The sequence below is a fragment of the Sorex araneus genome, chromosome 1 (genome assembly GCF_027595985.1).
Source record: "Sorex araneus isolate mSorAra2 chromosome 1, mSorAra2.pri, whole genome shotgun sequence".
Lineage (NCBI taxonomy): Eukaryota > Metazoa > Chordata > Mammalia > Eulipotyphla > Soricidae > Sorex > Sorex araneus.
This window is the reverse complement of record NC_073302.1, coordinates 293,918,995-293,932,972: the sequence shown is the minus strand read 5'-3', so window position 1 is coordinate 293,932,972 and position 13,978 is coordinate 293,918,995. Positions and strand designations below refer to the sequence as shown.

The following is a 13,978-nucleotide window of genomic DNA, read 5'->3' as shown; positions in this document are numbered from 1 at the left end:
TTATTGAATCACCGTGAGATACAGTTACAAGGCTTTCATGTTAAGTTTCCGTTATACAATGATGGAACACCCGTCCCTCCACCCGTACACATTCTCCACCACCAATGTCCCCAGTATCCGTCCCCATCCCAACCTTCCCCCTGCCTCTCTGGCAGACAATCTCCCCATACTTTCTCTCGTATTGCTTTTTATGAATAGCTCCTGTGATTCTAAAATCTTACATCATTAGGGTCTGGAGAAATCCCTACAGCCAGCTGTTCAGTTCAGAGATTCTTTTGTGTGTCTCTGGATCATGCCATTAAGGAGCTTACGTAGCAGCCAGAGGCAGTTTGTGGGCGTGACCTCCAGGGTCCCAGGGGGACAGGGGATGAGAAGGACGGACTCCTTGAGGCCTGGGGCTTGCCGTCTCTGAGCCTGTGTACCTGCGCTTCTCACTGGGTTCTGAAAGCTGGCGGCGGCCTGGATTCTTAGGGCAGGCGGAGGGACAAGAGCTGCGCCTATCTGAGGCAGCCGGCGAAATCGGCTTCAAGTCTGGCATCTTTGCAGCGAGCTGCTCGGTTCCGAGAGCCCTGATGACTAACCCCAATGTAATCTCTTCTTTTTTGGGGGGCGGGGAGGGAGGTGGTGGTCAGTAGCAATTCCTCGCTCAGTGCTCAGGGGTCACCTGGCAATGCTTGAGAGACCATTTGTGCTGCCGGGGCCCAAACCAGGGTCAGCTGCATGAGGCACTACCCCGCCCACCTCACAATCTAAGGCTTTCATTCACTGAACGTATTTTTATTGAAGGGCCAGTGCGAGAACTAGGTGGGCAGAAGCATCAGCGTGGCTGAAAATCTATCCATGGGGACAGAGAGACAGTTCTGCACGCTGAAGGCCCGGTCAGGCATGGCTCAAGACAGAGCACACACACACACACACACACACACACACACACACACACACACACACACACACACACACACACACACACACACACACACACACACACACACACACAAAGAAGGAAAAAGTCCCGTGAGGCTTAACCTGGAGGAGTGGGTACGGGACTCGACCTAATCCTTAGCCTACTGTCCAAGAAATCAATCATGACTGATAACATAAAAGGAGTCAGGCGAGGGAGGGGTGGGGTTGGGGTGTGTCGGAGAGACAGAACAATGGGGAAGGAGCTCCCCTTGCATGCTGTCAGCCTGGGTTCAATCCTGGGCACGGGTGTGATCCCTGCGCACAGAGCCAGGAGGAAGCCGTGACCGAGCACAGCGGGGTGTGTCCCCTTCACCTCCCCAAAAGGGAAAAGAAAGTTGAGTCTAGTTGTAATGTGCGATCATGGGATCTACTGTCTGCTGTGTGAGGCTGGGTAGGATTCTCGGCTTCTCTGAGCCTCACTCCAGACACAGGGTCTGGACCTCTGACAGCGGATTCCTGCCGACTGTCTAGAGACCCTGAGATGAGGCTGGAGTGAGAGTACAGCAAGTGCTATGCCTTGCACGAAGCTGACTAGGGTTCGATCCCCGGCACCCCATTGGGTCTCCTGAGCACCGCCAGGAGTGATTCCTGAGTGCAGAGCCAGGAATAACCCCTGAGCATTGCTGGTATGACCCAAAACCCAAAAAAGAAAAATATATATATTAAAGACCCTGAGACCCTCCGGGCTGGAATGATAGCACAGCGGGTAGGGCGTTTGCCATGTTCACCGCCGACCTGGGTTCGATTCCTTCGTCTCTCTTGGAGAGCCCGGCAAGCTACTGAGAGTATCTCACCCCCACGGCAGAGCCTGGCAAGCTCCACATGGCGTATTCGATATGCCAAAAACAGTCTCACAATGGAGACATTACTGGTGCCCACTCAGCAAATCGATGAGCAACAGGATGACAGTGACAGTGACAGTGAGACTCTCCATGTGCTCAGACATGGTCCCTTTAGACCCAGCTGCTCAGCATCGCCCTTTCTGGGTTGTGTATTTATAGCCAGCACCCGACCAACTGCCCACAGCATTTTACGTTTTTCCTCTTGGGTGAAACTAGATGCCAAACCAAGAGAGAAGGAACACCATTCTTTGTGCACCTGTTAGAGCCCACAGAAAGCCCCGATCTGGGGCCGAGCACTGTACAGTGGCGAGGTGCCAGCTTCGCACAATCCCTGGCACCACACACTGTCCACTGAGCCTGCCAGGCACCAGCCCTGAGCACAGAGCCGCGAGCAGTCCTGAGCACCACAGGAAGTCATCCAAACACCATAAAATAAAAATAAAAAAAGGCAATAAAGCAGGAAGTGTGCTTTGAGGAGAATAAATAACCGTCCCGTGGGGAAGTAAAAGCTTTCCTGGTGAGAAACCCAAGAACGGACGGAGGCTGAGGAAAGCCTCAGTAAGTGACAGAGATTCAGGCAGGGGGTGAGCCACAGGCTTGGCCCACACTACTGAGTGTGACGGTGGGGGGGCACCTGAGTCACGGTCAACACTTGGGATCCTAATGGCTATGGGGGGTTAGAGTAGCCAGGGTCCAAACACAGCGCATCACCCCTGAGCCCACCCATCCCTTTGACCCCCATCCAGGACTTGCCACTGAACCATACGGTATGAAGGCCATGGGACCTTGAAAGGAGCTTCCCAAAAAAAGGCTTGCACAGTGGGGAGGGCATTTGCCTTGCACGCGGCCGACCAGGTTCAAATCCCCGGCATCCCATATGGTCCCCCTGAGCACGGCCAGGGGTAATTCCTGAGTGCAGAGCCAGGAGTAAACCCTGTGCATCGCCGGGTGTGACCCAAAAAGAAAAAAAAAAAAAAAAAGAGCTTGTTCTCCTACCCCCGGTGCCCACTCCAGTTCGGACACAGCCACCCTCCGATGCACGGGGAAGGCCACGCAAATACTGGCGACAACTCACAGGGAAACCATCAGGCCAATCTGGATCCTTCTGGCCACGCCTGACAGGCCAGTCTAGAAGTTAAAATGGGGAGGAGGAGTTAAGACTGTTCCTGGTGAAGCCAGACTCGGGGTTCGAGAGGACAGCAGGGCAGGTGGCAGAGCTGGGCCCAGTGCTCCCCATCCTCCCAGGGGTTCGCATCCCCTGGAGGGACCCCAAAGCAGGCACTCGGGAAGCAGTGCTCACACTGTGGGAGGGAACCCCGGGCCGGCTTACCACCGTCTGACGTCTAAGACTTTCCGCTGCTTAATGTCCTCGACGGGAGAGTGCTGGTGCCAGTCCCTTGGGTGTCTTCCCTTCTTATCTGAGGTCTTTTTCTTGGAAATTTGTTTCTTTGCGCTGCCTGGAAGAGTGTGAAATAGGCAAAAGGGGATGAAGCGACCTGCATGGCAGTTGGGGACAAAAAGTTTCAAGTCGGGTGCTTCCAATGGTCTCGACTCGACAAACACATGGGAGATACACGCGCCTCTTCAAGAACATGCTTCTACCTTCAAGGCAGACGAGAAATTCCATTAACCAGCCTCGAATTTGCTTTCCTAGAGGATTCTCGTCTTCTCATTCCTTCCGCTGGTTACTTAGCTAGTAAAAGAATCAATCACAAGATCTTTGGCCACCACCGAGGGGATCCAATTACCTACAGTATGAAATATTTAGCTCGGCCAGTGTCCAGAAGAGAAATGAACCCTCTCCATGGAAACGCATGAACGTGACTCTGTTAAGAAGGCAAATGCGCTGCATGCACTAATGTGATGAGGTGGGGTTTAAAAATATCCCGGGCCCCCGGGGGCCACAGAACAGACTGTGAGTGAGGGACTGTGGACAGGAGTAGTCTGAGACTCTGGCACCAGGCGCTAGCAGGGAAAGCAAACATCTCTTTTCCTCGAGCATGTATGCCTGTGCATGTGTGCACAACACACACACAATCACACTTTCCAAAAACACGCATGAAGACAAACAGCAGTCAGGAGCAAGATCTCGGGCAATGAAGGCTACACCGTATCCTCTCTCATTTATTGTTTTATTTTATTCTCTTTTATTTAGTTATTTGGGGGTTGGGGCCCGGCCAGCTGCGCTCAGGGCTGACTTCTGACAGTGTTCAGGAATCACCCGTGGCAGGGCTCAGGGGAGCACATCTGGTGGCAGGGAGCAAACCCAGGTCAGCCACATGCAGGGAAAATACCTCCTTACCCACAGCACCGACTGTCCAGTTGATCTCCCATTTGGTTGAACCATGCTGATTATGTAAATTAATAACATACAGGCCTCAGTTCCCCAAAATGCCACTAACATTTCTAATAGTTAAGCAACAAACACTTTGAAATGTTTTAAACAAAATAAATGTGCCATAAAAATGAAAAGAAAAGGGGCCTGAGAGATAGCACAGCTGGTAGGGTGCTCGCTTTGCACATAACTGACCCGGGTTCGATCCTTGGCACCCCATAGGGTTCCCCAAGCACTGCCAGGAGTGATCCATGAGCCCAGAGCCAGAAGTAAGCCCCGTGTACAGCTGGCAGTGCCCGTCCCCTACAAAAGGACAAAAACTAAAACATGAAAAGAATGGAACCAAGACTTAGGATGTCCTGAGGGCCAGGGTCTGTCCTTTAGTCCAAACCAATGAACTGATGTCGGAGCAGAAGACGAAGAAGCACGCCCAGTGCTCCTGGGGCGTATTTCAGAGCCAAGACACCAAGTTCCAACATTCCCAGAACGCAGCATGCAAGGAGACCTGTTACAAACTGAAAGAGTGACACATTCTCAAGGAAAACCTATGACCAAGTCTGAGATGACCCTAATTTGAAGATGAGGATCTTAGTGAGTTGGAAAACTATCTTTATGAGAGAGAAATCTGACTGGTGGTGACTGTTCCACCCCCACCCCAAACCCTGGCTCACAACGGAGCAAAGGCTGCCACAAATACCACAGATCTGGGGGGACAGGCGGGACAGGGGGGCCCGTGCTTTGATCCCTGGCACTGCATAAGGCTGGTCCCTCGTCAACCCCAGGAGTGATCCCTAAGCACAGAGTAAGATGTAAGCCCTGGGCACCAGGGAGTGAGAGTGGCCAAAAACAAAAAAACAAAAGAACACAATGAGGAGGAGGAGGAGGAAGAAGAAGAAAAGAAGAGGAGAGAGAGGAGAAGGAGGAGGAGGGGGAGGACGACGACGACGACGAAGAGAAGAGGAGAGGGAGGAGGAGGAGGAGAAAGAAGAGAAGAAAAGAAAGAAATCCCTCGGATTCGTGACATGGTTAATTTTGCTAAAGTAAACATCAGGCTAGAGAAATAGACAGTACAGGATGCATAAGGCATGTGCCCTGCACGCTACACACCTGGGTTCTATCCCGCCACCACATCTGGTCCCTCATCCCTCCCAGGAGTGCTCCCTAAGCACCACCGGGTGTGGCCCCAAATATGGAAATAGATATGCAAAATCTAACCTCGTTGAATATAGTTACAGCGATCTTTAAAGGATGCTCTTGGAATATAAAAAGAGAGGCTGGGGAGAAGAAGATGGGGAAATAACTGTATCAAGTAAACTCTAGCAAAAAAACATTTTCACATGTATCTCGAAGTGTTTTTCAGAACAAGTAGGATGAGGGGCGTTTGAGACTCATAAAAGTCAATTCACAAAGAAATAAAAATGTTTAATACATGAGTACCTAGTAACAGAGCTTCCGAAGGACCTGAAAACTAGAGAATTAATCTCTTCTGAAAAAGCAAGACAACCCTGCAATCACAGTTAGAGGTTTTTAACAGCCTATTTTCAGCGATGAGTAGAAGAACAAGACAAAAGTTAAGCAGAGAAATAGATGCCAAGAACACACTGACATACTTTGACCTAGTAGGCATCTCGAGAACAATATAAGCAACAACTACAGAATCCAGCTCCTCGCAGGAGAACGCGTGGTGCTCTATCAAGGTCACCGTGTGCAGCGTCTGAAGCTGACCCTAGCCACAACTCAACGAAATTAGAAATCACTGCTTATAAAAACCCCAGACATCTGAAAATTACCTAGGATGCTTCAAAATAATGCACGGATCAAAGAAGAAACCATCAGAGAAATTAGAAAGTGCGTCAAATGACACAATCGAGTGGGCCCCGCTGTGTGTGTCCAGCGAGAGCAGGAGTTCTAAAGAAGCAATTTTGAGCATGAGAGGCCCATCACGGCAGAGTCTGTGATCAATCACCAAAGCTTCCATTTGCAGAATCCAGAAAAAGACAAAGACAACTCCGAGCAGGAGGGAAGTAAAGGGTAGAAGTCAAAGAAGCAGAAAACAACAGAAGAAAATGAAAGAGAAACGCTGGGTATTTGAAAACATGAAGGAAACGCAATGCCCTTGCTAGACTGATAAGAGAAAAGAAAAGAAGGGCATAAATTGCCAGGACCAAGAAAGAAAAAGAAGTTCTCAGTAAAGATGGGCTAGATATTGGGGTTGAGTGTTCGTAGGGGGGCTCAGGGGGCTCACCTGCACACAACTGCCCCCACAACTACCAGGAATGACCGACCCCCGAGCACACACAGAGAAGTAAGCTCTTAGTGTCACTGGGTGTGGTCTAAAGCCAAACAAAAACAGAAAACTAGATCCCACTGGCACTAGGACACATAAGGGTGCAAAGAGACTCTCATAGACAACTGCAAGTCAAGCACCACCACCCGCCCGATGAAACGAACAAACTAAAATCCGACTGAATTCAGAGCATCAAGACCTTCTCATCATCATTGAGATCCTAATGGAAGAGAGAGAAACGGTTCCCAGGCTGTCTCAGGAAACCAAAATAGCACTGGCTCTAAAATCAGAAAAAGACATTCAACACTCCTCCGCCCCCAAAGACATTATCAAAAGAGAGAGGCACAAGCTGAAATTCCTTGGCCAACCTGAGAATTACGAATGCACCTCACAGGCTAAGAGACACAGGCTAAGACGTGACAAAGGAATGAGCTGCCATATGGAGACATCAGCGTGTCTGCAGGAACAGCTGTCTAGCCGTGCTCAGCCGGGGACTGCCCTGAGACTCGGCGCTTCACTTAGAAAACAGGACTCAGGGGCCGGTGTGCTAGTCCAGCGGGGAGGGCATTTGCCAGGCTCGAGGACAATCTGGGTTCGATCCCCGGCACGCCCTATGGTCCTCAGGACCCACCAGGAGTAGTTCCTGAGCACAGAGCCAGGGATAAGCCGGGTGTGGCTTAAAAACCAAAATAAGTAAATAAAATAATAAAGGTTTAACAACAAAAAGAAGCGGCAATGTGGCAATGTTGTCGAGTCGAAAAGAAAACCAGATCTTCAGTTAGAAACCAAGAATGCGTGTCCTTGCAAAGCTATGCAACAGTATCATGCTATCCTCGTCAGCGTATGAACCACGTCTGGGGTACCATCTGGAAAGCCTGTATTTCATGGCACTGCGGCTTTCAATGCTCTCAGAACACAAGGACTGTGGGGCTAGAGCAGGGAGGGAGCTTGCACTGCGCACGGCCGACCTAGGTTCGATCCCTGAGATCCCATACGGTCCCCCATGCACCTCCAGGAGTCATTCCTGAGTGCAGGTCCAGGAGTAACCCTGAGCATCCTGGACAAACAGAAACCCCAAACAAACAAACCCAAAAATACAAGGATTATGAGATCTACAAAAGCAGCCCTTGAATGGACTAAACATCTATGCCGGAAGGTTACTTTTATTTTCTTTCTTTCTTTTTTTTTTTTTTTTTGGCTTTTTGGGTCACACCCAGCAATGCACAGGGGTCATTCCTGGCTCATGCACTCAGGAATTACCCCTGGCGGTGCTCAGGGGACCATATGGGATGCTGGGATTCGAACCCGGGTCGGCCGCATGCAAGGCAAACGCCCTACCCGCTGTGCTATCACTCCAGCCCCTTTTGGCTACAGTTTTGAGGCCCCACCTGGAAATGCTCAGAACAAAGGGACTATTCACAGTTCTGAACTCTGAGAACTTTGCTCCTGGCGATCTCCAGCAGGCAGGGCCGGGGTCCCAGTCTGTGGAACCCTCTGCCCAGCCCCATGGTTACGCTTTTTTTGCTTTTTTGGTCACACCAGCAATGCTCAGCGTTACTCCCAGCTCTGCGCTCAGGAATTACTCCTGGTGGTGTTTGGGGGACCACATGGGATGCCGAGGATCGAACCGGGGTTGGCCACATGCAAGGCAAACAAACATCCAGCCCCCAGTTACGCTTTCAACTAGAGGGCAGGCACCATAATAGCACGGTTCCTGCCTGAACATCCTGAAAGAAAAACATGTTTACCAACACGCTCAAGCAGGATATGGGGTTTCCCTTGTTATTTCTACATCTTCACAGCCCCTTCCTTACCTGATTTGTGTTTCAAGTTCGCGGTCACTCCATCAAATTCTGACTTATCAATTTCCCACGCCAGAGGTAGCTTGCCCAGGCTGCTAGATAAGGTTTCCAGGCTGTTTTCTTCGTTGTGGATGATTCCCGACGTATTGGCGGGGATGCCGACGTACCGTGAGCCATTATTCCCAGCAGAGATCGAGGTACTTTCGGGGAGGCAGGAGGAGGGGCTGGGATTTGGAGTTTTGTAGATTGAGGTCGCCTGGTTGAGGAAGGCATAGTCTGAACAGATGGCGTAGATCTTCTCCCGAGTGTGGGTCACTGGACAGCTCCACGGATAGTGACCATCTCCCTTGGGACCCAAGGGTGCTCCCGAGGCACGAGAACAGAAAGACTGCAGAGCACTGGGGAGATTCTCTCCAGGAGACCGACTCTCAGCACAGTGCTCACCATGGCCAGAATCACTTGCTCTTTCTGGCTCGGCGACGTTAGGCATTGAACGTACTGGTCAAAGTTCTCTTAGGAGGAAGAAGCTGCAACTCTCCGCTACTTGCCGAACGACTGAGCGCTGTTTATAGCATTCTACAAACACTCAAGGATGACAAAGGGGCTTCTAGAAAAAGAAGGAGGAGAAAAAAAGAAGATCAGCAATTGGCCCTAAAAGTCTACAAGGCGTTTCCCTGCCTTTGATCCATTTGGATGTAATTCATTACTATACGACCAGTCAGGATCTGCAGGATCTACCAAAGCCGATTTTTAAGATCAACAGCATTAGAACAGGGGCTGGAGTGATAGCACAGCGGGGAGGGTGTTTGCCTTGCACGCGGCCAACCCGGGTTCAAATCCCAGCATCCCATATGGTCCCCTGAGCACCGCCGGGAGTAATTCCTGAGTGCAGAGCCAGGAGTAACCCCAGGTGTGACCCCAAAACAAAACAAAACAAAACAAAAAACAGCATTAGGACAATAAAAAGACAACCCGAGGGCCACACAGTATGTGCGTTCCCGTCACCACCAGACATGGTCCCTGAGCACTTAGCCAGGAATCAGCCTTGAGCACAGCTCATTGTGGCTCAAGTAACAATAAAAGCAGGACAGAAAGATGATACAGTACAGTGTGCTTGCCTTGCATGGATGTGACACAAGTTCAAACCCCGGCACCCCATATGGTTCTGCGTCCTGCCAGAAGTGATTTCTGAGCAAGAGCCAGGAACAAGCCCTGAGCACCACTGGTGCCCCCAAAAACAAAATAAAACAGAATAATGAAATTAAAGGGTTTTTTTCCCCCTGTATTCTCTCATTCAATCTGGACCGCCACAGTAAGACAGGCAGAAAGCAGGACAGTTTTTTGTTTTTGTTTTTGTTTTTTTCCTTGCATCCCTGGCACCCCTTAGAGTCCCCTGAGGCCACCAGGAGTGATTCCTGAGTGCTGAGCCAGGAGTAATCCCTGAACACCGCTGGGTGTGGCCTAAAAACAAACTCAACTCTTTGTTTTAAAGACAACTCAGTTAGAAAGTGGGAATAGCTGAAATCACTTCTCCAAAGATGATATAAAATGGTCAAGAGGAGCATGAGAAGATTCTCAACACCATGAGTTATCAAGGAAATGAGCATAAAACCGCACACCCACTAGGAGGGTGAGACTCAGAGGCAGATTAGGGTAAGACAGCACAAGGACGTTCGCCTTGCACAAGGTCAACCTGGGTTCAATCCCAGCAGCCCATATGGTCCCCTGGGCACCGCCAGGAGTAATTTCTGAGTAGAGACAGGAGTAACCCCTGAGCATCGCTGGGTATGCCTGCCCTGCGCCCACCCCAGCCCCCAAAAAATAAGATGGACATTCTGCAGACATTGGTGACTAAACGAAAAATGACTTAGTCACTTTGGAAGAGTTCCTCAAAATTTTAAATATAGAATTAGCATCTGATCCAGCAACTTCACTCCTCGATAAATACCCGAGAAACGTAGACATATGTTCACACAAATGTTCACAACAGCATTATTCACTTTCACTAAATAAAACCAGCAAAGATCATCAACAGAGGAACATATTGTATACTGACTCTCAGTAGAATCCGGGATAAGTTTGGAGTGGCATAAGAAACTTTTTATTTTGAATCACTATTTCTGGAAACTTCTCTCTGAAATACGACGTCATTCTACCATATCATAAAACAGCATCCAATAGGAATAATCAAATCGTTAGGCCAGAAAACACTTTTTGATTATCTAAGTAAACTAGAATATACAAAACTAGGGCCAAAACACCAAAAGATAATAGACAGGAAAGGAAAGGGACCCTAACTCCTGACCCCAGCCCATGCGTGTGCATTTTCTGTTGTGGTCTGTCTGGCGGAGTCTGATGCAGCTGTGCTCTCGGACCTTCTAAAAAGCGACTAAGCACAAGTCAGGGCGGAAAAGATCCTCCTCAACACCCATGCCAGTTGTCTCGTGCAGCTCCAGCCTGTGGAAACGCCAGATTCCCAGGGCTTCCGGTCCCCCTCTGCGCCCCGTGGGTCCCTAGCAGGACAAGCCATCCCCAGTGCCTTCTCTCCTCTTGGCTCACCACCCCAGAGCCTGCCCCGTGTCCTGGAGTTTGCATTTCTATTCCTAGCAGTACACAACATTAGAAAAATAAATCTAGGTACTGGAGCGATGCAATAGCACAGCGGGCAGAGCGTTTGCCTTGCACGCGGCCAACCGGGGTTCGATTCCTCCACCCCTCCCGGAGTGTCCGGCCAGCTACCGAGAGTCTCCCACCCGCACGGCAGAGCCTGGCAAGCTCCCCGTGGCGTATTCGATATGCCAAAAACAGTAACAAGTCTCACAATGGAGATGTTACTGGTGCCTGCTCAAGCAAATTGATGGGCAACGGGATGACAGTGCTACAGTGATACTGGAGAGATAGTCCAGTGGGCAGGGCTTGCCGGGCATCCCAAAAAGTCCCCAAGCACCACTGGGAATGACCCCTGAGCACAGAGTCAGGAGCAAAACCCTGAGCATTGCCAGCTACGGCCCCAAAACAAAAGATGAAACCTGTATGCCTATAGGAGCACACATCTCCCACACTTGACACCCAAGGCCACACTCTTCTGTCCCCAAGCAGGGGTCTCTTCTGTCCTGCCTCTGTGCTGGGGGCCCCCTGCCTACCTCACCCCTCTCCCACTCACACTCCTCTCCTAGTTCACCCCTGGCTCCGGCAGAGCCCAGACTGGGGGATGCTTTCTTGGCAGCTGGAGCCGACGGTCACCCAGTGCCAGCCACATGCTTTCAAAGCTCTTGCCAAGGGACAGTTTTTCATCTGCCCGAGGGCGGTGAGCATCTGTGAGCGAATGTCAGTTTTCTGCAGCTCGGGATTTCCCAACCATTGCACCCCCTGGTATTTGTAGAAGTCCTGTCCACAAACACGATTTCTAAGTGCCTCCATCATGCAGGTCTCTCTGCCGCCCCGGCCCAGGCTCCCAACTCGCCGATAACTTGACCCAGAGTGGCTTTGGCACCTCCATGGCTGTGCCCCCAGAAACCAGGTCTGTCCCGGGGGGTTCTCCACAGTGAGAGCTCGGGCTCCCTAGTGCAGATCAACGAGGTGACCTGGACTTATCCTTACCAGGAAGAGTGATGGCAGGACGTAAGGCTCAGTTTAATGATTTATTCAGGGAAGAAAAAAATGCTTATGTCCTGTCGACCCAAATATTCCCGGAATACAATCAAACTGTTAGCAAATGCACTACTACCGCGACAGAGCTTTAAGTCTAGGGAAGAAATAGATCTGTAAGGCAACGACCCGGGTACAAGGCCTAGCCACAGACATGGCAAAGTTACATTCTTTTGCGGAAAAAAAAAATTTAACACGTCTCTTCTAAACGATAAGATCAGCTTACAGAAAAAAATAATAATAGTAATGATGACAACAACAAAATAACCTCCTTCAAAGTCTCTACAGTCCGGCCACCCTCCCAGAACCTGCACAAAAGGTCACTAAGAAACTGGGGCAGGAAAGTGACTCAGGCAGGAGATGCGCCAGCCCTGACCCAACGCGCGCCGCAGTGGCGGGGGGAGGGGGCGGGGGGGCCGGGGGACTCCCCTTCCCCCTCCCCAGCCCTCGGGGCCGTCTCCCGGGTCACACCTGAGCAGGGACCGCGAGCCCTGGAAGGATGCCGGGATCTTTGGTGACAGTCGCACAGGGCGGGCCCCGCCGAGCCGCTGCGCCCCTGCGCGCCCCTGGGGCAGCCTCCCCCGCCCGCGCCCCCTGGGGACGGTCCGGCGCCCCCCGCCTGCGCTCAGCGAGGCCCTCCGCGCTCCAGCCCCCGGGCTCGGCCGGAAGCTCCAGATGGCCGCGAGCCGGGGCTGGCCGGGGGGCCTGGGAGTGACCGCCTCCTGCAGGCCAGGGTCCCGGGGCTGGGGGGGCGCTCGGGGCTCCGCCGCGCGGGGCTGCAGACTTACTCCGCCCGCGCCAAAGGCGAGTCCCGCACCGAGCGTTTGAACGCACATGTCGGTTTCTTTGGTAGCCACGATTGCAACACCCAGGACGCAGGAAAACCCGGGCGTGCGAGGGGCCAGGCTCGCCGAGTCGGCGGAGCTGCCCGGCGCGTCCGGGGCCACCTGCAAGGTCGAAAGAACCGGGGAGGTCGGGCGGGAGGCCCTCGGTCTGGGTCTGCCCGTCTCTCCTGGTGGCCACGGGCCCCCGTCCCCGGGGATGCCCGTGCAAGGACTCGGGGCGCAGCCACCGCGCGCTCAGGGCCTGGGGCCTGCGTAGCGCCCACCAGCATCCGCGCCCCCAGCCACCCCCCAAAATCGAGCTTTGTTCCCGCGATCGCGCGTCCCTTCTTCCTCTAGTGCCCCCAGCGCTTCGCCCCACTTTCTCGGGACGGTGGGCATCGACGCTGGGCCACCCCCCGCTCGGGCGGCCGCGGGACTCCAGGGATCGGCCCGCGCCCCCGGCGTCCCCGGCAGCCCCGGGCACCGGCGGCCAAGGCGCAGCCAGGCCCGGCCACCCCGTCCACCCCGGCCCACCGCGCTGCCCACCTCTGGCCACGCTCTCGGGGGCGGGAGGCCGCGGCTGCGGCGGCGCCGGGCCCAGGCTCCCGACGGCCTCTGGTCACCCAGGGACCGGCGTCCGGCGTCCCATCGGAGCGCGCGGGGACAGCGGCCGGGACGGCTGCGCCCGGCGAGCGGCCGGCAGCTCGCATGGACAATGCCTTCCTCTCAGGGCGTGGGGACCCCGCGGCCCCCGGCACGCGCGGGTCGGGGGGCGATCGCCGGGCCTGCGGGCGCGCGCGCCCCTCGCCGGGGCATCGGGAGGGTCCGCGTCGCTCCTGCCGGGCCGGGGCCGCGCCGAGGAGACCAATGGGGGAGCCCGGGGGAGCCCCGGCAGGATTTCCGCTCGGCCGGCCGCCGAAACTACAGGTCCCAGGGAGCCCGGATGGGGACGCGTGTGCGCCCCGCCAGCCACTGGGAACGGGCCTTACTCAGCCCGGCCCCGCGCAACGCCCAATCCGCGCGCCCCGCACCCCGGGCCGCCGGCCCCGCCGCCCGCGCCCCCCGAGGATGCCGCGGCGGCCAGTGCCCCGCAGACTCACCCTGCGCCGCCGCGCCGCCGCCCCCGGGTGCAGTGCCGCCGCGGGCATCCCGCACGGCCGCTAGTCCTCGCCCGGGGGGGTCGTTTCCCCGCCCCGCGGGCGCTGCGGACCTCCCGGGTCCCCGCCGTGGGGGGCCGCCGCGGGTGACGTCCACCGGCGACGCGTCATTTGCCGCCC

General features: G+C 53.8%; 1 protein-coding gene across 3 annotated transcripts in view; it reads right to left on the bottom strand.

Moving 5' to 3' along the window:
• The window catches only part of BIVM (basic, immunoglobulin-like variable motif containing), a 31,097-nt gene extending 17,159 nt beyond the window's left edge, over positions 1 to 13,938 (bottom strand). The window contains exons 1-3 of one of the 3 annotated variants that reach the window (XM_055124154.1): positions 13,802 to 13,938; positions 8,242 to 8,836; positions 3,136 to 3,262 (exon numbers count right to left, since the gene is read on the bottom strand). In XM_055124154.1, the coding sequence (XP_054980129.1) occupies positions 3,136 to 3,262; positions 8,242 to 8,719 (605 nt within the window). In that variant the 5' untranslated portion in view covers positions 8,720 to 8,836; positions 13,802 to 13,938. Of the gene's footprint in view, positions 1 to 3,135; positions 3,263 to 8,241; positions 8,837 to 13,247; positions 13,659 to 13,801 lie in introns of those variants that run through there. The other 2 variants (XM_055124155.1, XM_055124153.1) reach the window with 2 other exon arrangements.
• Between the last annotated feature and the right edge of the window lie 40 nt (positions 13,939 to 13,978).